Source organism: Alosa alosa, chromosome 1 (genome assembly GCF_017589495.1).
Source record: "Alosa alosa isolate M-15738 ecotype Scorff River chromosome 1, AALO_Geno_1.1, whole genome shotgun sequence".
Classification (NCBI taxonomy): Eukaryota; Metazoa; Chordata; class Actinopteri; order Clupeiformes; family Clupeidae; genus Alosa; species Alosa alosa.
Genome location: NC_063189.1, coordinates 48,629,589 through 48,653,721, shown reverse-complemented (window position 1 = coordinate 48,653,721; position 24,133 = coordinate 48,629,589). Strand labels below are relative to the sequence as shown.

The 24,133-nt window shown below is 39.4% G+C and overlaps 1 protein-coding gene and 1 long non-coding RNA gene across 2 annotated transcripts; one reads left to right on the top strand and one right to left on the bottom strand.

Annotated features, from left to right (window-relative positions):
* Nucleotides 1-1,640: 1,640 nt before the first annotated feature.
* Nucleotides 1,641-9,087, bottom strand: LOC125307237. Its single transcript, XR_007195671.1, has 3 exons — nucleotides 8,979-9,087; nucleotides 2,372-2,440; nucleotides 1,641-1,972 (listed from the first exon to the last, which is right to left on the bottom strand). It is a non-coding gene; the product is annotated as an uncharacterized LOC125307237 (long non-coding RNA).
* A 6,038-nt stretch (nucleotides 9,088-15,125) lies between these two features.
* en2b (engrailed homeobox 2b) lies at nucleotides 15,126-20,003 on the top strand. The gene is made up of 2 exons (XM_048246890.1): nucleotides 15,126-15,950; nucleotides 18,133-20,003. Exons 1-2 carry the CDS (start codon nucleotides 15,479-15,481, stop codon nucleotides 18,447-18,449), a joined length of 789 nt encoding a protein of 262 aa, XP_048102847.1. The 5' UTR covers nucleotides 15,126-15,478; the 3' UTR covers nucleotides 18,450-20,003.
* The last annotated feature ends 4,130 nt before the right edge of the window (nucleotides 20,004-24,133 follow it).

Genomic DNA, 24,133 nt, shown 5'->3' with positions numbered 1-24,133 from the left:
CATTTAAGCCTGTATCAGATATGAAAATGAAAATTTGTGCTTTCACATTACCCAGTGCAGTGTCTTTCTCATAGCTAAAAAAGTAGTCTATGTTCAACATAGATGCGACCAAGTTAGAATAGTACTTTAAAGTTCAGTGAGAAAAATAGAAATTGGGAACGTTGTCTGAATTAAGTTGAGTGTGGACTAATTGCATTACTATCAGCACCAATGACAGATTTACACCCACACTGATGTAAGAACAGATTAGTCTAAATAAACATTCAATTATTCCACAGGCCTTTTCAAAACCGTTCCCACACATTCACAATTCTTGTAGGCTAGTTTGCATATGTGGAAGTGTAAATAATGGCGATGGAGTTCAAATGCCTTGGCTGATTATTCTTAGAACAGCACAATGTGCAGATGAATGTGTCCTCATTCGCTATCTATTCAAGTGGCCATGCTAGGAAATCATGCTCACCATCACGCATAATACAGAAACAATTAGTCAGTGCTAATTTCAAGCATTCCTTCTTATTAATGCAGAGAGAATATCATGGATATTGTGGACACTATAGCTTTAATGTCTGGTCATTAAATCAGCCAGTATTTCCCTACAGATCATAGGCTATTAATTTTCCAATTACTTTTTAAACATTCAATTGGTAATCAGGCCTATCATTAACACGTTACATGATTAATAAGTTTAATTTAAGATATTATACTGCAAATTTAATGTTTTTTCTTAGCTAATTAGAGTGAATTGCTTAATCAATTCATACATTTTCAGTAGAGTCCTAGCCATCATAAATGGATTTCAGAATAGTGTTTTTTTTTTAGTAAGCATACAATCGACTTTTTGTAAAACAAATAGCTTGCACTCGTGCACTCACAAATGTTTATGCCATTTTGTTTAATGAAAAAGAGGTGCTCATATTTGATGAGACAACACGGATAAAGTTGATGTCAGGCAACCCTGCCCCCTGGTGTACAATCTTTGGCAGGGGATATATTTTCTTTTGCTTATCTCCTTATCTCAGGTGCAGAGAAGTCACTGGCACTGTCTTTTCATGCTCGTAATGAATTAATAAATTCTATGAGATATGATATCTGACAGTCGAGCTCACTCCATTCCATCCATTTAATGGCAAATAAGTGAAAGAATACTGGATTAAGGCAGAGTGGAAGGATATAAAATGTTTTTAATAATAAAAAGAAAGAAAGTCACATTACAATAATGTACATGGACCCTTTGTTATCAAGATCAGACAGTGATATTAATTTACAGACACTGACAATTAGCAGACAGACATGCCATCATGATATATAGGAGCAAAAGATTGAGATTGTATTTTTGTGAATCCAAAGGAACTGCCAATGGCTGACAACGATGAAGACTGGTTGATGTTTTCCATGGTCCTGTACCTCAGCTTGCTCTCGGCAGATGATCTGTAATTTGCGTGCTGATTTCATAATTAGGAGGTGTCAACACTGCTGAGATGCATTCCAACTGAGTGTCCACACAAGCCCACACCGACACAAGCATCAGTGCTAAAAGACCTTGACAATCTCTGAAATGCATCCAATCGCAGGCGTAATTGGATCATTTAATTGACAGCAGGATTCAGCATGAGCACAAGACCCGTTGACCTGACAGAATTAAGCTTTGACAACCTTTTCCTGGACTGTTTGACAAAGTATGGCCATCACATTAAAAGCTATTAGCACAGACTCATTTGGCTGATCCTGCTTAGGAATATCTGTCATATCGGTTTACTCCGTTTATGAAATATTATCCATTTTATAATGCTGAAACAATTTTTAGTTTTTGTGACAAAAATGTCCTTCAAAATGTCCTCTGGAGATCCCCATATTGAGATAACAGATATACAGTGAGACATAGAGGACAACTCCTATAGCCTGCCGTAGCCACACTCAAATTCTTATGGGCGGGGTAAACACAGGCTGGCTCCCAGGGTAGACAATTCCACTATACTGGGACAAAAAAATAGATGTTAACGTAATTTTCCCCCAAAGTGGATTCATTTTGCTGCAATAGAAAGATATCATTTCAAACCACAAGGTTAGAAAGAATGCAAGGCCAAGGTGATGAACCAAACTCCCCCAACCTTCCCGCCCCAACCGCTCCATACACACACTCCTTACCTGGAGTACTCCTTGCAGCCCTTGTGTACGGAGCAGGCAAAATTACATATCTCTAGATCATTAGATCATCCTCAAAGAGACATGAGATGATCACTCAGTATAATATAATACATGAATTTCTATAAATCATTCTGAGAGATCATCTAAATATGTTGCAAGGCTGTCTGTGGTTGCCTAGACCCATTTGTCTGGTCCCACTCGGTTTTCCACACCAATTTCTCACCTCAGACTGATTCTGGCAGGGTGACATGCTGATGTTAATTTCATTACTCGTGAAATTTCTCTTTCACACCTGGAAGTAAATTGAGAGAAGAGCTGTCATTATTTGATAAGGTTGTTACGATGATGTAGAAGCCAACCAACACGTTTACTTTGCCGTGCTCTGAAAGCAAAGTAATTTGTATTGATCCCTACAAACAAATGACCATCACAAACTGAAGCAGCAGAAAAGCAGCTTACACACACACACACACACACACACACACACACACAGAGAGACACAGACACACACTCCATAGACAAACTGAAAAAAAACAAACAGGTATGTTGGTATATCCTTGAGTACCATGGCATCTAGGCCTACCCCATCTCCCTCAGTGATGTCAAGCACCCAATGATGAGAGATAAAACAAAGGCTTTCTCCAACCTTCTTCCTTGGCCTCTACGCCATTTCTCATGCATTTCTTTTTCTTTCTTTTTTATCTCAGCCTGCCACATCACAAAATGTTGCATATTATCAAATTCCAAATATAGCATCAGTTTTTACAAGAATGTCAGTGTGTCAGCCTGCCTATACCTAACTTTTTCAGTGTACAACTGTTTGAAAGGTATTGTACACAAACTTTATAAACCATTTTCATGATTATGCCGTATGTTGTGTAAAATACTTAGCAAATTCAGCTGTGCAACACTGTGCTGTACTGAAAGTACAAAACATTTGTGAAATTAGTGACTGATTTGATTAAATACCAGTAGGCACCTCTATTCTCCATTATCTACTTAATGCGTATAAGGTATAACATATTTGGTAATCAATAACAGATCATAAACATGAGAATTTCTTACGGTAGCCTAATTTATGTAGTTTACCTATCCAGAGTCCAGACATTATATTGTGCACCTTGAATTTTCAATCAACCACTCTGCAGAGAGCTCATAATGCTGCTCTTAATGGACAACATGACATGTCCATTCTCCTTGGCTTTGATGCGATTTATGGTGAATGGTGATGCTTAAAGACACCTGAAAGATGATGATGATGATGATAATTAATTAGTTCCTTGGCTGACATATTCATACAACACAGATATTGGTCAAACCAAATGCTGAGCTGCATTCTCTGTGAATTATAATTAGGTCTCAAATGAATAGCTAAACAGACAATTTGTTGGCAATTGATCAAATTTACCATAGAAAATCAGACACAAAGCAATAAATCTTGCTTGTTCATAAGGGATACCCATTATTGCATTTCACAATAACTTCACTTTTAATTAAAGACTAAAGTAATGGTGTGGTAAACCCTTAGGCAATCTGGAATCAGTACTGATTTCTTTCATCACATGGATTTCAGGCTATAAAACACTCCCATTATGGCAGAGAATAGGGGCTTTGATACAATCTTTTGGATGATATAGAAACACTAGCTAGGATAATCTTCTAAGATAGCCTTCGTCATTCCTAATAATTCATATATAGAGGCTTGCTTCGGGGGAAAAAAAATCAAACATGAGTAGTGTAGGCTACTGAAAGACTCGACTCCCACTCAGAATGTATGTGTGTATCTTTTGGAGAGATGTTGCCTGTAATGTAAGTAAGTCTCGTCCCTTCGGCTGGCTCTCCCTCCCTCCATGATGGTAGGCCGGCCCCAAACTGAGACACTGACGGCCCGTCTGCCTGTCTGTCTGTCTGTGGCTGTCTGGAGGAGACGTGCTGATCTGGCAACCTGTCCCCCTCCGGAGAGCGCGCTTCCCATTTCCTCCCTGCAGGGGACTGACAGTTAACCTTTCGCTCAGAGATTTCTGGGATGCAGGCCAAATTTCCCGCCCAGAATCTGCTGCCTTTGGGAAGGACCCCAACCTTTTACATCATGGACGGTTATCATTTCAGAGTCGTGCATGGTGAGACAATATGACACATCTCCAAGAGGATGTTATTTTGGCTGCCTTATAGGCTATCTTTTACGCACAACTGGCATATTTTAATATTATAGGTGTCAGGTGTCACATTTGGGCCACAGGGCCATTGGATGATAGAGCTTGTGCTTTTAGGCTACTTTGCTTACTGAACTGCCACACTTTAAATTAAATCCAGTGTAGTCTGAACAACAGTTCACTACATGTGTGGAACAAGAAATCCAAGGCAAATGATGATCAACCATGCCGTAGTTCCTTTCAAAATATTCCTGTGTTAAGTTCCGATTATAAACCCTTGGCTATTTTGAGATATGAGAGGTTATGTTCGACCATGAAAAAGTGTCAGCGTGCGAAAAAGCAAACAGCGATATGGTTGGGTTGTAGGTTACATTTGGTGTCCCCCCCTTACCCCTCCCTTACTGAAAATTAAAGACAGCCAAGGCTCAGCGGGAGAAGGGACCCGACAGTACGGGAGCCGTGCTCACAGCAGGGTGCGCTGTAGATCACAGACAGCCGTCGCGCATGGAGATGAGTCTACAGCATGCCAGCGCAGCGGAAAGGTGAATAACTTACATGCACGAGTTACATTGTTGAAATGCCCCAAAAGCCAATTTTATGAAATAGCCTAGGCTACACTATCTCTGAGGTTACTCTAGAGGCCATGTTCGTATTTCATATGAATTGTTTTGGAGTTTTGTTTACTGATTTCAGCAAGGTAGCCTACTGTGAAATGACTGTAAACCTAAAATGCTTACATTGACCACAGGCTAGGCAATAGCCCTAATTGGTTGCCAAAATATGTAATAATAAGCTGTTATAGTGGTCAAATGGTAGGCCTACTGCATTGGTATGGGCAGTTCTTGTCGACAAGAGGTGGTGGTGATGTGCCATAGCCGAAGACAACAGAAACCTGACCTAATTGTAAGTGGTACACGTCTGCCGTGGTTTTAGCGGATAACCATTAGGTAATAATATAATAGGCCAAGCTACAAACATGTGTTTTATTAAAGACCAAAGCTCTAAAATAAATGGGGATTAGTTAGCTATTTTAGTTACCGCTAGATGTCGCTTTATAGCTTTGTGTTCCATACACTTAAAATGAGTATAGCCTAAACGTGATTGGTCTGCAAACTGACCTACAGGTCCAGCCACGACATAGCCTATTTAAAATGTGTACTTATGCGGAATGTCTCCTGTTCTGGAGGAGACTCCTTCTTTATGGATTTCGTAATAGAACATTTATAGAAGGCACGCTGACATAAATGGGTCTAAGTTAAGCAGACAATGATGTTGCACGCTTGGCCATAGGCCTTTTTAAACTCAGTGCCCTCAAACAGCACGTTGACAAGCACCTAAGGTTCTACAACCATCTGAAAATTAAATTAAGGGTAGTCTCTAAAGATATACTGAGCGAATCACCGGGGCCATTACATTTTAATAACACCATGTTAATTGAAAACTAAAAAGTGACCCGCTGCAGCACATTTACTTCAACAATATGTCTGTTAAAATTGCCCTCTGGGATGACATACAGTATACTTACAAAGAGATTTCATCAGTGAATCCATATTAAAAAAGGGGGGCAACTCTTTTAATTAGGGCAATCAGCCCTGATATGCATTGAGCACAATACTATTCCTGGTTGATGAATAACCCGAGGAGTGATGTAGAGGAATAATGATCTTAAAATATCCTTCACAATAGGTCAAGGTTAAAATACAGGTGCATGCTGACACAAGCTTTTTTAACATGTTTTCTACCTGAACCTTATATGGGAATTCAGATATGGGGAACTATGCCATGAGAAGTAGGCCTAATGCGTCTCTACAATAGCCAATTTTCAAATAACTTTTCATTCAATTAACTTTTGTTGTATTCATTCATTCCAGACATAAAGCATATCTCAATATAAATCTATTGTTAGTTGTTAGTTTATCTTAATATGGCATGCCCTTTGGTTGACGTTAAAGAAAACGTTGGTCTTTGAACAAGCCACACATGCTAACTTAAAATACAACTTCCAACGGGAGAATTTCTGGGAAATTAAGATGTCATTATTACCAAACTGAAGTATGTATTACAACTGCAACCAGCAGTATGTTATCTGTAGAAAGATTCATTTTTATTTGCAGTGGACCACTGGCTAAATCCCCTTTTTAGGAGATCTTAAGGAGCTTATGCGCCTTTCCTTCACAAGGAGCCCAGTGTAAAGACCGCACGTTCAGGTCCGCTGAGTCTTTATTAGTTGGAGACTTTTCTTTCTGCGCCTCTTCCTTTCGCATTTCGAGTCATCTGGACTCAGCGCTGGGAAATACTTACATTTCGTTCAACATTAGGCTACTGGCGAAAACGAATAGTCCCAATTTATTATGTGCATATTAAAGAATGACGAGTTGTGAGTTTGGAGGCAGATATTCTGCGCTTTTGGTCACTTAGTTGGATCGTGACGTAAAATAATTGCATTGAATTATAAATCCAATAGTTTTGTTACTTTCCTGTCATGCATTAATGTATACCATACCACCACCTCTAAATTGATGTAGTAGGCCTTGTCTGTAGAAATTGAAATTGTCGTCAGGTTACCATGAGTGTCATGTCAAAGAGCCATGGAATTCAGTGTGTGCTATCACAATACTGTTGATGTCTTCTCATAGGCCTACTGTATTATTGTATATTTCCTCCAAACTTGGGAGGAGGTTCGATTTGAATCTTTTTCTCATGTTTTTATGTTATTATTCTTTCTCTTGCTGTTCTTAGGAGTCATAATTACAAGCAAACACAATGCAAAATAAGTTTTGGACCTCGCCGACTGTCTAATCTTCTCTGGAACTTATTCCATATAGCATGTATTCTGAGTTGTTTTTGTGTTTGAGGGGTATTTGATACATATAATTTGCAAGTACAATGTCTTCATGTAGGGCTACACCATTATATGGATGATGACACAATTTGGTTTCATGGCTACGATATTGAACACGTCGACGTATAGCCTGCAGGTTGCCTTCCAGCATGCTTGATAAACAAAAAGGTGGCTTTGCTGATCACTTTGCAGCCCGTGTATCGTTGGTTGTGCACACCATGGTGCCCAATCTGAATAATACACAATAGAGAACAAAAACGTTGACATCGATTTTGCGCTCAAAACATGTTTTATTGCTTAAAAAGGATTTGAAGTGTCCCAAATTGGCAAAGGACTCTTACATGCATGCAGCCCTTCAATAATCTTTTCAACGATAAAGAGGATGTCTACACTTCAACTCGTGCATAGGTCCTACTTATACAAAGCAGTAGCCTTAAAGGCAGTGTCTATTTTCTCATGAGTAAATCAGATTTGTGGAACTCTGTCTGCGTCGCTTCACTTCCATCCATTTTTTGCATATCAGTGATAACTTTAATTTCTAAAAAAACGATGCCCCATTGAAACGCAGTGCGTAATTAACGTGATTGGTGACCGACATTAACCGATCAATGTAATAAACCACTGGATGTTGCGATGGACTCTTAATGTGTATTTTGACAGAATCACATTTAACTTCACAATTGGGACAAACACATTTAATTGATTTTCGAAATAGGCCTACCCTTGGAGTCTAACTGGCTATCCAATTGAAACGTCACAAGTGTTTTAAGTTTATTTGTTGTAGGTCGATCACAGCAATAGGCTACTTCATATTTTTTAAAAATAGGCCTATAGGTTAACAGATTTTGCTTTTTAGTTCACTGTCTGACTATACAAACGCTTATATATTCTTGAACCATTTCAGACATGGCTCAAGTGGCTTTTTCAGACCCTTTCTCCTTTTCCCTGCGTGTTAGCAGACAGGATTTATCCTTCAAGGTTGAAGAAAAAACATCAGACCAAAAGGTTGACTCTCAGCTGAAAGCAGTCTTTCCGTTTGAGCAGCTGGGTTTTCCACAAAGACCTCGAACAGAGAGATGGGATTAGCTGTTGGTGAAGTCCCAGACCTATGCCCAGTTAGGGGGTTGGATACCTCTGAAACCATATCGGGGCTCAGGCGCCAGGACTTATGTGTGAAGTCATCAGTTACCTACTCAACTGTAGGGTCATGCTAACACTTCCTCACACTTTTAAATTCATATTACATCCGTATTCTTGTCAACGGCTTTGCACATATTCAGATTGAGTGAGTAAGCGTACACCTGCATTTGCACAGGTAGGGTAGGCCTAAGCCACCTTGTTAAGAGATTTTAGATAGCCTACACTTGCAATGAAACTAACAACTCTTTTCACGTTATTTTAAATGTTTCTATACGTTCCTAATTTCTGCCGTTAAGTTGATTAAATTAACAGAGTAGGCCTATTAAACCGTTACACTAATCTGTAACCTGAAAGCAATAGCGGACACAGAATCAGAATGACATGAACAAAGATCATGTACAAATAATATACATGTTGCAAATTTACAACAATAACTGTTGTAAATTTCCAAATGGATCTCATCCATTTTGCACGCATAATTTGTTGGCCTATATATAACCTGAAATGAACGTTGTCAAAGGCATTTCCACGACCACTCTGATCAGACGTTTATCACTTTGCTCTGTCGATCAACCACCCTTCAATGTTGAGAAAATATAGGCCTGTAGTCTACAGTCTAATTTAGGCTATCATGCATCTGCAGCCAAAAGTGAGTTGAATTCCAAACCGATTCAAAAGTGTGCGTGACGTCTTACCTTGGCAGCCGGTTAGTCGTTGTTAATTATTTTGATTTGTGCATCGCAGCCATTACACCCACCATGTGGACACGGTTACTTTGTGTGTGTCTCTCTCTGGAGTCTCGCCATCAATATTATCAGAATTCTGATCCTGGCCCATCATTATAGCTGTTTAAATCGACTAAAATGCGATGCCATGGGGGTAACTTCTCTGAGAGGGAGGGGGCGTTTTGCTCCACTGCAACCTTCGCCAACAACCTTCAATTGGCACATAAGCTTATAAAAACTGTTAAAGTTTCCTGGAGAACTTTTTCAGATGTTGAAATCCTTTTTTGAAATTGGTGAACAATCATGAACATAAATAAGGGATGCAGGCCCACATTTATTCAAAATTCAAAATTATTGATGAATATGTGTTGCAATTGCAAACTCTGCTGGACCCTGATACAAGTCATGTCACACATTTTGATGACTTTAAACTTGAACAGTGAAGAATGGAAATATACATGAATGGGGCACATTTGACAGACTGATGGCTTAGCTATTTTTGGTGGTCACCAAGCGTTACAACTATTGTGCGCCTACCGGTTATGCCTGACCACCGAATCACAATAGCAAAAGCTCGACTATAGGCCTATTAAAAAACACAAACGGAAAGGATCGATTTTATTCAAGCCGCTTTCTCACACAGACAACGCATATATGAACAATAAGACTTTCACAAGTCAGAAAATACGTTTTTGTTTTGTTGGTACAAATCCGCTGAAGCCCAATGGTGGGATAGGCCTACCTAACTTGCATAGGAAATTGGCCTACTATATCAGTAATTGAAAGTTTCCTAATTTGTCCTCATGATTTCCTTGGGATAAAATACATGGCCTAAACATGCAAATACTCTTGCCTATTATACATAATTATAATAAACTATCCATGACATGACAACTCTTGTCCAGGCTGTAGCCTAGCCTACATAATTGCAGCACTAAACCTAAATACACTTATTTACACTCTGTTTTAGCCTACCTTTTTGTTATAACTAGTACAAACAAACGCTCTTTTGCACCCTCTAGTCTGGACGTGCAAACTTTTTGGCGCATCCTGTGCTTCACCACATGGGTGAGGTATCTCTACAATAATAGGGGTCCAAAGAAAAATAAGCAGGGCACTATAAGATATTACCGTGTATAAGCTAAATCCTAATCTCTTCATCTACCCTCATTGGACAATTAGCAAGACCAGCACGTTGTCTTTCGTCTGATTGACAGGCTGACACTTGCACATCCTGTATAAAATTAAGCGTTTGATGTAAGGGTCGTGAAAATAATTACATCGTTCCGGAAATAAAACGAAATGTTAATCCGCGTCACATTTCCATAAACAACATCAACGCATAGGCAGCTGAACTGCTTATCCAGCTGTAAGATATTTGGCGTTGTGAATTGGCATTTTGCTCTTATGAATTTGAATTGGCTACCGTGTCTCCATGTGCAGGTGGCACTTCTGGACGCCTCCAGGCCAGGGAGTAACGTCTAGTCAAGCTTGGCAGGAAAGTTATCATACTTAGCTGAGCAACATAACAGCCAAGAGAAAACAGTTTCCATGTGAGCTTGAGTCGCAGCGAAATTCGAAGTCCGTGGATAAAGCCTCAATTGCTACTGGGGCAGTCTAATAAGTATCAAACACAGATATACTGAAAATACTGATATCACAGACTGTGCTCAATGGACAATCTTGGTCCTCATATTTCCACCATCAACTAAGCACGGCTATTGCATCTTATCTGTAGCCTACTTTATCACAAGTTTAAACCGCACGCGCACACTCAACATGCCATTTTTACGCATGGAGCACAGACAAAACATGCCACATTTAGTTTGCACGTGCTTATATAACTGACTTCTGGAATTTTTTCCATGTTTTTTTTTCTGTTGTGGACTTATTTCGGTATATTTTTAAGTTAGTGGCACTTGGGCCTCTCACGTCAGTTGAGCCTTCTCGTTGAGACCTAAATGTATTTAATCGGGGAATCATTTTAATCAGCACAACCTATGTCTATACCTGCGAACAGCTGTCCGAAAACGTGTGAGTAAACTCTTTGCAGGGTAGCCAATATTCAACAAAAGGGACATCACTAACTTCGCCCAGTAAGAATGTTCACTTTGCAGCTGGGAATTAGGAGAACAGTAGCCAAGGCGACTCAAAGAGAACTAAAGAGAACCAAGCAAAGCGCATTTCCGACCCAGGCCTTTCTCGATGGATTTATCAGGACACGCCAGACAGATCAGACGGATTAACACGTAATTAAAACGCAGAAACAACAGTCCGTTTAGTTTTCTGGTAGACACGCACCAAAATGGGAAAATAACACCCTGCTACAGAGTCAACAGGTTTGGACTATTTTGTCAGTTTTTCAGACTATATTTTGATAAACTAATAAAAAAAAACATCCATCGGCCTAAAAAGCAGATTTTATTTGATATGACCAATAAATTCACACTGCTTGACGTAGCCTAGGTCTATAACATATCAACCTAAATTAGCCTACCCTACAGTAGGTTATTTAATGGGTGTCGGCTCTTAACTTAATAATTACATTCCCAATATTAATTTTGCATGACAGGCTTTCGCCTACCACGCTACCCACAATAGGCTACTGACACGTTTAGCTAATGTGAGAAGAACACAAGCAGTCTAACAAGTCGTGATGCTCATTAGGCTACCAAGTAAAATTCAGGGCTAGTTATTAAGAGAAAACGGCGCATATCATGCCAGCGTCACAGTTTAAGCTCCCTGACCGAAATAGGAAGTGGTCGGTAACCTTTCTGCTGATCCTTAGGGTCCCCCTATACGGTGTTTGTATTCCCTCGGTTTGTTTTTTCAAAGGCCGACAGGAAGCCGGGAGATCCTGCATGACCCCGGCATTGTTCTAGCCTCGATATCATAGCCATTGAAAGGAGAGCATCTGTGTGCTGATCTGCGCTCTATGATCTGTGAGCTGGCAAAAGCCCGGGCGTTCATTCACAAAATCCCCCTTTGCTTCAGCTCACGAGTCTTACAGCTGGTGGAGGCAAAACAGAAGAAATACTGTGCGGAAATGGATGAAATTTTAGGAACATTAAAAACTAAGTTTTATGCTCTCCACTATGTTAAAAGGAAGATAACGAAAGCCCTCGCCAAAATTTAGGAGCACAAGTCTACGGCTCCTGTCATTCAGCATAAGGAACCCCACAATGCTGGGCCGACACACTGTTTTATGGACAATCGAAAATGTAGTAGAGTGTGCCCCGACAATCTTTTAGTTAGTAAACAGAAAACACGTCCAGCCTTCAAAGAAAGTGTTAGAACACTGAATATCGTATTATAGCCTATAGCAACTTGGGGATGATGATTATTACATCGGTTTATGATTATGGTCAAAAAGTAGGGTGTTATCAAAGTAGCTTATATATTCGTCAGGTGTCTGTGGCAGGAATTGTGGTTGATATCCAATTTAAACCACAGACCACATTTCAGAATGTTTCAGAAAAGTTTAAAACATGTCATTAAATTTGACCCAAACGTTTAGCTAAAGTAACAGGGCACAGTTCATGTTTGGGATCATTTAAGGTGTGAAATGTTTTGGAGGTGTTAATCCTCAGGAATCTGTCCAACTTAAAGATATTTTGTGAAAGTATCAATTTCCCTTACCCTGCTTTTTGCTAACCCTAGGTCGTGAGGTGTCTTGAATTTCTGTCAATTAACAGTGTTTTGACACCCAGGTTCTGGTTTCTAATTTAGCCTACTCAGAATAACTAGCAATACTTGAAAAACAATACCTATCTGGAAAAAGCCATTTGTGAGATGTCGTCTAAATCATAATGCAATATCCGCATTACGTCATACAAAAAGAAAAGTTTAGGCTATATGAAAAAATAATATAGCTGGGGGGCAATGATGTCGACATAAACATTTAACACATAAACCTAAACCTTGCACTGTTATTACTGTACATATTCTTTACCTAGGAGAGGAAAGGGGGCGAAAACAAAGTTTTAAGAAACGTGCATTCTCATATTCAATCTAAACATGGCTGGGGTGCTTTTGGATTTTCTTCGATAATCAAAGGAGCCCATTTTTACAACAGGTTATTGTCTGAAAAATAACTGGGAAAGTACTACTGGCATGTTGCATCAAGTGGCTTGATGCAACCATAGCCTGTACAAGAATTAGATAATGGGAAATGTGTTAGAAAAAAATATTTCCAGATTGGGGCATTTCAGTGACTTAATTGCCATCATTTTGTTACGGAATGTGTCTGTCCATAATATAGTAGTATAATACGCTGTGAATGAACTGTGATCTCCTAAATGTTTCTGTAAATGAACTACATTTTTACTTAATGGTGAAATCCATGTGTTTAGGGCATTGTGGTACTACAACGTTTAAACAGACGCGGTCGTTTTTGTGCCAATAAAAAACAGTTTGTTTGAACATTTGCGACTATATCCTCTACAGCCATAGGGCCTTCACTTCTCAATGATTTTCCGTAGACAACGTCACCAAAGTCGCTCACGTTATAGTTGATGTTGGTCCCTCCTATAGTAGGCTACCTTACAGTTATTTATTTTTGCGTTGTAGGTACATGGTCTAGCAAATTGCTCAACGGACTCAACAAGGTCAATAGGCCAGGCCAAAATCACTGTTTGGTTCGAATACGCACGACATGGATGAGCACCTGAAATATGCGTGCGCATCATCATACTCAACAGATTTAGCTTGCTTATTTGGGAATAACAAAACAGTGTGTTTAAAGGTAAACGAAACAGTCTCAGCCACTTAGGGTTTTAAGCAAATTAAGGAAATAAGCACATTATCGGATGAGGTATTGCTGAGGTACAGTATAATGTTTTACCCAAAGTTAAACTGGCTGTTTTGTTGATCTGCCACTGTCGATTGCCAAATTAACAAACATGGTTCAGTCTAACCTAACACGACCAAAGTACTTTGTTAATTATGCTTTGTCTTGTGTGGTCGTTCTGTACAATTTTAGCGTGTTAGCCCAGGCTATTACAATTAGTAAAGCCAGTATAATGAAAATGGCAATGGACTACAAACAACGCTTGACGCACGCGGCTACCTCATGCCAGTTCTTACAGGTACATCGATTCAGCAACACCCAGCTCAGTATGCGTAAATAGCCTACACAAAATAATAAACAATGGCATTAGGTCCTGCTTCGCTGCTAATATGACTCCACGCGCTTCACATCTTTAGGACTCTCGTGCTATATACATCCGTAGGTTTTGCATGTAAGAGGTCCTTTTCGTCTGTTACGCTATTCAGCTGCCTGTGTTTGTACGTCACCGATTTCTTCAAATGGGCCACTAGTTCCTCTGTTGCATGCGCTCTCTGACTCGACAATATGCAGGAGTGTCCATGTTTTTCAGCGTAGACTGTTTAAATGCTGGCTCGTCAGAGCCAAAGACATGCTGACACAGCACAAGCCTCGATTCCGAGTTGCCAAATACGATTTTACAAGAGAAAGGAAGGGTTGATGTCCTCCAATGAAATATGGGTTAATTGATTGCTACTTTGTGTCTGAAAAAGATTGATTGTACATCGAAATAATAAATGTTTATAGCCTACAGTCGGCCGTTTGTGTAGCCTCTAGCCCTGCACCATTTTGATTCAGTTTGGAAGTGTGCCTGCACGCAGGCAAGCTAAACTTTCGAATAATTGAAATATTCCCTAAACTACGCCAAGTAAACATGGTGCGCCCATTCTCATTAAGCACCCCTCCCCCTCAATGTGATTGGCCATTTTCACCACAACTGTTAGCCTACTTGAAAGTCCGAATTATCACTAATTAGAGAAATCTCTTACTATTGGTGCTCAATATTTGGAATTTATGAATTGACAGTAAATAAGAATACATAAAACTCGGTCATGTGTTATATCTGTCTATACGTTGTAGGCCCTACTATAGCTTTAAAGTGGGAAATTAAGGCGATGTTGGGTGCTGTCATTTATCCGGGAGTCACTAGATCATGTGGTTCGATTCCTGTTTCTCTATTGGTTAAAGGCACGTGTCTTGGATACCGGACTGCAACGTCACTCTGGGGAACTCGTATTAAAAATAAGAACAAAAATCCATAGTGAAAGTATTTCAGAACCAGTCGCGCCTCTTTATTTACGCGTAGTTTAGGCAGCATACAAATCGTCGTTATTCGTTCAGATTTGATATATAAAGCCTTGCCTTTTGCAGGGAAATCCAAATAATACAAATGAGATGAAAAGAACAGCCTGCTCTGGATTTAAATAGTAAAAGTATGGTTTTTCTTTGTGATCACGACCAAAGGCGGCTCTGTGGTATTTAAAGAATATCGTCTTTGGTAAGAGGATTTTGCGTGTTTCTTTTCTATTTTTTAATTATAAATAACAAAAAGAAAAGAAAGATATTTTGAAACTGGAATTCGTATATTTGTGTGCGGGAGAGCGAGAAAGGGGTTAAAGATCGAGTGCTGGGAGAGTATTTCAGAATGGAAGAAAATGATCATAGCAACAGAGATGCAGAGCGCCAGGATTCCGGCGATGAATCCAACAGAGCCATTCTTCCACTATTACAAGCACCGGCTAACCTTCTTCCACACCGAATTACCAACTTTTTCATCGACAATATTCTACGACCTGACTTTGGACGCAGGAAAGAGGGGACCTTGAACCGTGAATCAGGTATTCGAAGAGGACGGGAGAATCATTCTTCGGGTTTAAGACTGGGTCAAGTGGAGGGGACTGTAGCAGAAGAAGGAACTTCGAACCCTAGTTCCATTAATGGAGCGAAGAAATCAAGCATTGCTGAGGAAGCGCCTCTGAAGCCCCGTGAAGAGAGTGGGGATCAGTGCCTAAGCTCGGACTCGGATAGTTCGCAAACCAACAACTCCCCCTCCTCACAGCCCATGCTCTGGCCGGCCTGGGTGTATTGTACCAGATATTCGGATCGGCCATCATCAGGTGAGCGCCAACTTTTTTACCTTCCAAAAATGCACTTCAGTATTTGTTGCACTTTGTTTGGATATTACAGCAAAATGTCGGTTCGACTGATAATTTCTCTGATAGCCTAGTTTCAATTGAATTTATTTAAATAGCGGGTAAAGAAATGGTCCTTGAATGGATGCGGGGATCTCCGGAAACCCCATTGCATGGAATAATAATTAGTTCACTTTGACCATGACTAGGCTACGCCCGCCAACAATCTGTCCATTTGTTTGATTTATTTTTTCATTTATATTTTAGTTACTAACGTTGGGAATGGTGGCATAACAGACCTATTTTGCATAATTATGTTGTTTTATAGTCTATATATAAACTAGGCTATTAAACTTCGTTGAATGGCGTCAGGGGGGGGAAATCCACATAGCCTACAACATAAATAGTCTAGGCCTTTCCGAGATAGAGAGTATTACAGAAATAAAAAATGTAAATTGTGGGTTAGTATTCCTTGCTTTTTCAGTTATAAGAAAGCTATCTTTGTGTTGACTACAATTTTACGAGACTTATAAGCTGTAGACCCTAATAGGCTACCACAATCGTATGCTATGTGTAATAGGCCTATATATATATAAAACACTTTTCTCTTTAAGGAAAACATTACGCTAAACATTTGGCATTTTTTTCCATTAGCCTATTTTAAAGAAATATTTACCCCCTAGGCTAATTCAAAGAGCAGAAACCATACACAATAGTCTAGATATAGACTGCAATAAAAAAAAAATAACCTAATAAAGTTAATTGTTCTAATCCAGGCACAAGAGAGCTTACAAACATCGATAGCAAAATTACTTTTAATAATTTTGTAGCATGTCCAAAACTTCGTTTTGTGCCATTGTTCAGTCTTTGCTTTTGTTAATATTGAATTTGCATATTTTTGACAATGGATTTGAATCCATGGGTGAGAACTGTTTCGGACAGATGCATAAGGAAATGCACGCATTCCAGTAAAAAAAGTCCAAAAGTGCAGTAATAAATAAACGAATCAATTAATAATCACATTGACGTCAGAATTGAACTGGTTTGGATCTGAAGGCCTATTATCGAATGGGTGAAATTAGCTTGCGAGTAGCCTAGGCTACTAGTAAAACTGAAATTATGCAGATATTCACATTCAAGAAATCGAAACCATGAACATTTTCACTGTTAACATTGTATCATTATAACGTTGTAATATTGTAACAACAATGTTATTTCGTCGTGGTGGCCTATGCAAAATAAGAGAGCGCCTATTATTTCAATAAATGAATCACTCATATGTTATTTATACATTTTAAATGAACAGTTAAGAGTCTAAGACACTAGACAAACTCGAAAATGGGACTCAATACGATAATATAGCCTACGACGTCAAATATAGCCTCCTGCAGGTGTTTACCCTCATGGGTTAGCCAGCTCAGCTAGGCCTATGCCCTTGTCTCTTTTGCAAAGTGGCAAAGCTATACAAGCATGTTATAAAATATCAGTGAGTAGTCCAAATATTTTACACATCGATTACCATGGACCACTTCAAGAAGTCTTTTTTTTTTTCAAGAAAAATGTGGAGTCTTTGAATTGAGGATCTCGTCAGAAAACTAGGCGAAACGTATAGGCCTTTTGGTTTTATTATCTTTATAATAATAAGGTAGGCTACCAATAGCCTATCGTGCCCCATCCAAAACAGGTGAATGTGCGACACAGAATCAAACTCCGATTAGAATTAAATTTCGATTTGAATGGTAAAAAATGAGCATACTGTTATTCAGGATATGTATAACAAGTTTATGAACAACTCCAGCTTACAAATGTGGTTCCTATGGAAACAGTAAGTGAAAAGAGAGTCCCCCCACCCTCCCTTCGTTTCAATCATCACCCCACCCCCAAGCACTCATCCACAGCCCTGTCCAGAACTCCGGCAACTATGAGATAGCTACTTATTCATTCAACGCACATCAGTAACTGCTGTGCGTCTGCCTGTATCATGTAGACGTGCCTATAAGTAAGCTAGGCTATACATTTGACCAAGTAGCATTCTTAATAGTCTATTTTGGCCTTGTGATGATGATATTGTGCCAATTGTGAGCCATTTTGGCTATGTAGGATTTGTCCCCTTTGCGTCTGCACGTTCAGTCACTAATCCATTTTGCTCTGTCTTTGGAAACCACAGGACCAAGATCTCGCAAACCAAAGAAAAAAACACCAAGCAAAGAAGACAAGCGTCCTAGAACTGCCTTTACAGCCGAGCAACTTCAGAGACTGAAGGCAGAGTTTCAGACTAACCGATATCTTACAGAGCAACGACGGCAGAGTCTGGCACAAGAACTTGGTCTTAACGAATCTCAGATCAAAATATGGTTTCAAAACAAGAGGGCCAAGATCAAGAAAGCCACCGGGGGCAAGAATTCACTAGCAATCCAACTGATGGCACAGGGACTCTACAATCATGCCTCAAGTTCAAAAGAAGACAAATCAGACAGTGATTAATGCCAGACAAAAAAATTAAATAATAAAATGCAATAATTTAAAGGGCCAGTGTACAAAAATACCAGCGTCTATGCGTTTGAAATATGTATGGAGTACCTATAATTCTGCAATATTATGTGTATATAGCTTATAATTTACAAGTATGCTGTTGTAAAACAAACAAAAAACGTTTGCAAATATTGCTGTATAATTTTCTGAAACTTTTTGAACAAGCGCTTTTGATTGGCACTTGACGTTGACACATTACAGTAACTATGAAATTCATGCTGAAGTCCAAAGATTTTTTCTGCTGCATTCGGGCAACTGTGATTTAACTACATGGCAGACGGCTTTGTTAATGTTATTTTATTTCAGTGTTTCCTGTTCCTTGTTTTTATTATGATTGAATGTCATTTCTCAAGAGCTGGTATATTTATGTGGCATTGATATGAAGTTTCCCACAAGCTGACAGCATTGTTGTATAGACTAGGGTATTTATGGGCCAGAGTTGTGGAAGTTGTCATGCAGTACTCTAGGTTAGGTTATATGGAAAGCTGACATAACTTTATAACTCCCAAGGCATCGAATGCATAAACTAATAAAATTCTGGTAAAACATATTTATGACCTGTTGTAACTTGACGCACATCTGGTGTAGAGTTCTATTAGTAGAAAGAATGTAAAATTTCATTTTAAACGTACGATGCCAGAGGAGGCTTGTATGATATATGATATAGTTTTATGAGAAAAAGCAATATTTTAACCTCTCTTATAAAAAATAAACAGGTTTAAGTTCATAATGTGCCGAAATGTAGCTAATGATTTAAACTACCAAGTTAGATATTTGACTATTGACCTGAACGCACCAGAATAAAAAATTAAGGACACAAACACACAACATATTGCAACAACATATTGCAATTTTAAATACTGATACATTTTTGACATGCATATAAACTCTTGATCCAACTGATTAGGTCTACCGGTACTTCAGTGTTTTTTATTGTTTGAAACGCCGCCAAGAAAAAAAATTCTGATGCTCAGATGTTGCTTTTTCAGAGAAGGAACGGATGTGTTTACATTGCTTATTTATCTCGCAATAACTTCTTTTATTGATGAAAAATGTGAGGCCTTTGCATGAAAGCTGCAATTAGTCATAACCTACTTCACAAAACAAGGAATGAGTGTGGCATTCAGTTGCAGATGGAATCAGTGTTATGCGATGCTCATGGTGTGCAGTGTGTTAATTGAACATTTTAAAAGTGTGTATGAATTGAGACTCACCAAACGAACACACTTTGCCTTAAGTTCTTTAATGAACTTTCTTGTGAGAACCGTGGTCTAAAAACATTTTTAAAAACCCCACCCTTTGTATCAATAATGGGCCATTGCCTTCAGTTCATAACAGAATACAAAAAAGAGAAACAAACCATTTGATGTGTAATGTTTTTTATTATTATTTCAAGTGGTTCTCTTTGAGGAAAGCAACTGTACATAATTTTATATAATGTGTGTATAATTGCAGCCTGAGAACTGAAAAACGAGTAAAGAAATAAAACTGGATTCAAAACGATGACTTCGGCTACTGTTTTCATTTCTGCAAGTGATAGGCCTATAGCATGTTAGTTTTGGGGGAAAACGTCCCCAAGTGTAACCAAACACCCAGAAATGGTAACACTAGTAGGGTACCTTATAGAACTTATGTATGTATTTGCATATTGGCCAATACACTGAAGATTGTGTTACCCTCATTCTGCACAACGTAGTCCTATAACGCAATTAGAGGAACCATGGTTAATTGGAGAATCGTATATGGAAAATGGAGTGTCGTATGGCCTACTACATGGAAAATGTCCCATCCCAAGAAGCAAACTCAGAAAATGCATTAGTGGTAAGAGAAGTCCACACCATACCCTCACGAAACACTGCCCCTAAAACACGTCATATTTTAACTTTAGTACAAGTTTGGCCTGTTATGGGAACATGCGGCCTAACATTAAAGAAGGCTATTTTAAAATGACATGTTCCAAACATGAAAGATATAGGTCTCAAGTTTTACACAATAGTCTATTCAGCTGTAGACCTAAACATACTGCGTAAACTGCGGAAAAGTAAAAAAAAAGACTGCTACTGCATTGTTACACTTCACTGTAAAACGTGTTCAAAGTTTTCTTTACCCTTAGACTTACTTCACACTAATTCGTAATATAGCCATAGCCTACATTGCATATTTCCTGCAGACTGAAACAAAACGGTCTTGAAAAGGACACGCAAACGCACCCAGGTCTATACGCAGAATACAACCACTCTTCCCAAGGGAATTAAGAAAAAACATGCAATCAGGTAGCTTTGGAGTTATAAAAGACACGTGGCTTGGTACACAATGAGTGTTAGAAATAGGCTATCAAATGTATTTCCTCGAGACAAGCTTTTTCACGACTCTTAAGATACTGACAAATGCCAGTGACGAACATACACAAGCCATAAAAATAGTTTATCAACCGTCTAAAGAGTATTTGGTGTCAAATCATAGCTTAAATAGGCTACAATACGCAATCAGATAGTGATCAAAACTCTTGTAGTCTCGAAAAATTAAGGACGAACATGTGGCAATAAAGTTACCTGAAAGCTTGTGCGTTTTTTAAGTCACAATTGAAAATATCCCACAAAAGCCATGCTATCTGAAGATCATCCCCAGCATTGACCTGCTCTTCAATGCCAGAAAAGCTCATCTGCATTTCTATTCTGGCTCAGCTTGTATGTGGAAGTAACGCCCAACGGTCACTGACTTGATGAGGCTTTCGGGGAAGAGAAAGGCCGGTGCCGCTCAGACGCGCAGCGTGGCTCCTGAATGGAGTCTGTGGCCGGGAGACCCCGTTGAAGGTCAAAGCCTTGTGTGACAGCTGCAGGTGCTTCGCTTCCTTCAGTCCTCTATCTGCACACCTCCGAATTCAGTCCGGGTGTGTTGCATTACACTTTGGCGACCCATTTCCCCCTCTGATCCATGGCAAAAGTGCCACGAGACAGAACCCTATGACGCACGGACATACAGACGAACGAAGAGTTGTTACCGTCAACTACGCGGCAAAAAAAAACGTTGGTTTAAGGGATAAAATATGGGTGTAGAAGTGAGGTACATGTAATTCAATTTCATGCCATTTGTAAAGTTACAAAAATGCCAATAATGAGTTAATAGAGGTTGTAGAATGACATATGCCAGAGCAGAATTTTCACATGTTTTCAGATGGACAACCAAAGGACATTTCAACATTTTCAGCAAAGACTTGTTAGAATGCACAGAACTTGAGTACATTGTAAGAACATTTAGCAAATATTTGTTAAAATGTTTTAAAGAACACCTGTTGGAGAGTCCAACTGGTCCATTTAACTTTTGCAAAACAATAGGCCAAAGGCCAGTCACATGGAAACAAAATACATCAAGTAGGCCTACTGATGGTCCTTGTATGCTTGTCATACAAAAGGCCCCTCCTGTCCCCTACCCCACTGAGTTATTTATCCATAGTTTCTAAATGCTTCCTATCAAACTTGAATATGCAATTAAGTGCTGGGGCTTTGTGGCGGAAATATAATTAAGCCAGTGAAAGATAGAGAAGGTGAAGAATGGAGATGACATCAGGCCAATTTCACACTTGGCACTCGGATGGCCAAGCCAAAGCCAGGCTCTTGCCACGCAACACAGATCAAAGCACACTACCACTGCTGAAAAGGCAAAAGGGGACTTAAGTATGCTAATCTCCAGGACAAATATATTTTAATCTTGTTAAAATACAAGTTAATGCTACATCTCTGTGGCTGAACTTTGCAGAGTAAGGGGACAGGATTCACTTTTCCATCACATTTCTCAATGAGAGAAGAGGGCCTCCTTTTTCCATTGAGATCAAGTTTAGTTTTCTTTCAGAGAAAAAAAAAAATGGTTCGTCATCCAGTTTACATACTGTGCCTGAAGGCTCTGTTTTCACTGAGGGCAAACAGACTTGGAGTGGTCATTCCAGAAACATATTGCAGATGCACCTAGAACCAACGCATGGGAAAGGAGAAGTCCAGCTTGGCTCATCATTTGGAGGTCTCGCCAATGGCACCGTGGCAACCCCTGATGTGTCAAGTAGCAGCTCAGACTACACACTTGGATAGTATAGGGATGGCCTGCTGCACTGAGAACATTCTTCAGGGTAGCTCATCAACAGTCAATAAAGTTTGAAAGTGCCACTTAAGAAGTTGTTGTTGCATCAGCTGCAGGTGAAAGATGGTGTTACTGTGTCAATATTAAAGTTCCTCCATCAATACTAAGACAATTAATTAATTACTTTTGTAATAAGTACTGACAGTAATTTTCATTGACAGGTTTACATGCATCTCTCTCTCTCTCTCACTCTCTCTCTCTCTCTCACTCACACACACACACACACACAAAGTACATAAAGCACAAGTTTTCAAGAGATGCATTGAGAGAAAATGTTAGGCCTGTTGAGGTCTGTGATCAAAAAAAAGGAGATTGTATACAATTGTCTTTTACCTGGAGATTCCATTCCTGTAATACACAGATTAAAAAGAAAAGGAAATTCACTACAGTGTATGTTAATGTTAACCAAGTAATACTGAGTGAAATGCAATAAGCAATATTAGGTTCTTCTTGCTCACTTCTGCCAGCCGTGTAGACTTGACCACAATAGGAATCCACCCACCCTCACCCCCCTCAGTCTAGTGTGTGCATGAAAACTAACTGGCAGACTGGGATGTCAGTCTCATTGGAAGTCCCCTGATTGGCTAGTGCAGCTGGCACAGACTGGACTCTTAGCAATAGATTATACATCCCAGGCCCCTCCCCTTTCTCAGGACAGGGGGTTGTAGTCAGATGGTAAAATACTGCTCAGAGTATATTTACTGTATAGATTAAATTCACCTTGCAAAGCTTGTATCACACAAACGTAAATTTAATTTGTATCATTGTCCCTTTAAATCAAACTGTATACTTATTGAGCAACTGCAAATGTGAACATAAGTTTTTAGTGTAATGATCTCTATGGCACACTACACACTGCAGGCACAATGGTCTTTAAAACAACCTTGTCATCTAAAAAGATCCTCAGTAATACTTTACATAAACTGTAGCCTATAGGCTGTGCAAAACTCAACAAGCAGATCAGCATTTGATAGAAGTTTGGAGAAGAGTGAGAGGGCGGTCTGTTACCCTTCAGTGATTTGTCTGACACACTCATCCAGCATCTAGGGGAACGCCTGATGCAAGACCATCATGGCGTCGCCGGTAAAACTCCTAAGCCCTGCAGAACCAGGATGTCGTCCCAGCTCAGCGCATGCGCACTCCTGTATCTTAAGAGAAGGCTGCGATGTCGGGCCTCATGCTTAACTGGCAGCCATGTTCAAAGACAAACAAGGACAGGCATGGGAGAGCTCACTAGCTAGTCCATGCTCAGGTTAAATACACTTGTTCAGCATTTTGGGAGAAAACATTTTGTTCCATGCATTTGCAACAGACACCACTCAGAAAAAAACCCAAAATGATTCAATGTATGTATTGTAAACACATTAATGTCATACTTTGTTTTGAAAGTTTGACCTCACAAAAATAATAATAAATAAAAACATTAAATGGGGGATTTCTATCTTAGTAGTCTTCAAACAGTGAACACAACATCTAAGATAAGTGTAACATGTAGCAAGATCAGT

Bases quoted from the DNA above. Each gene is read 5' to 3' on its own strand.
- en2b (XM_048246890.1), top strand. From the start codon at position 15,479: ATGGAAGAAAATGATCATAGCAACAGAGATGCAGAGCGCCAGGATTCC. The intron at 15,951-18,132 runs GTGAGCGCCAAC...TGGAAACCACAG, and splicing joins TTCGGATCGGCCATCATCAG to GACCAAGATCTCGCAAACCA.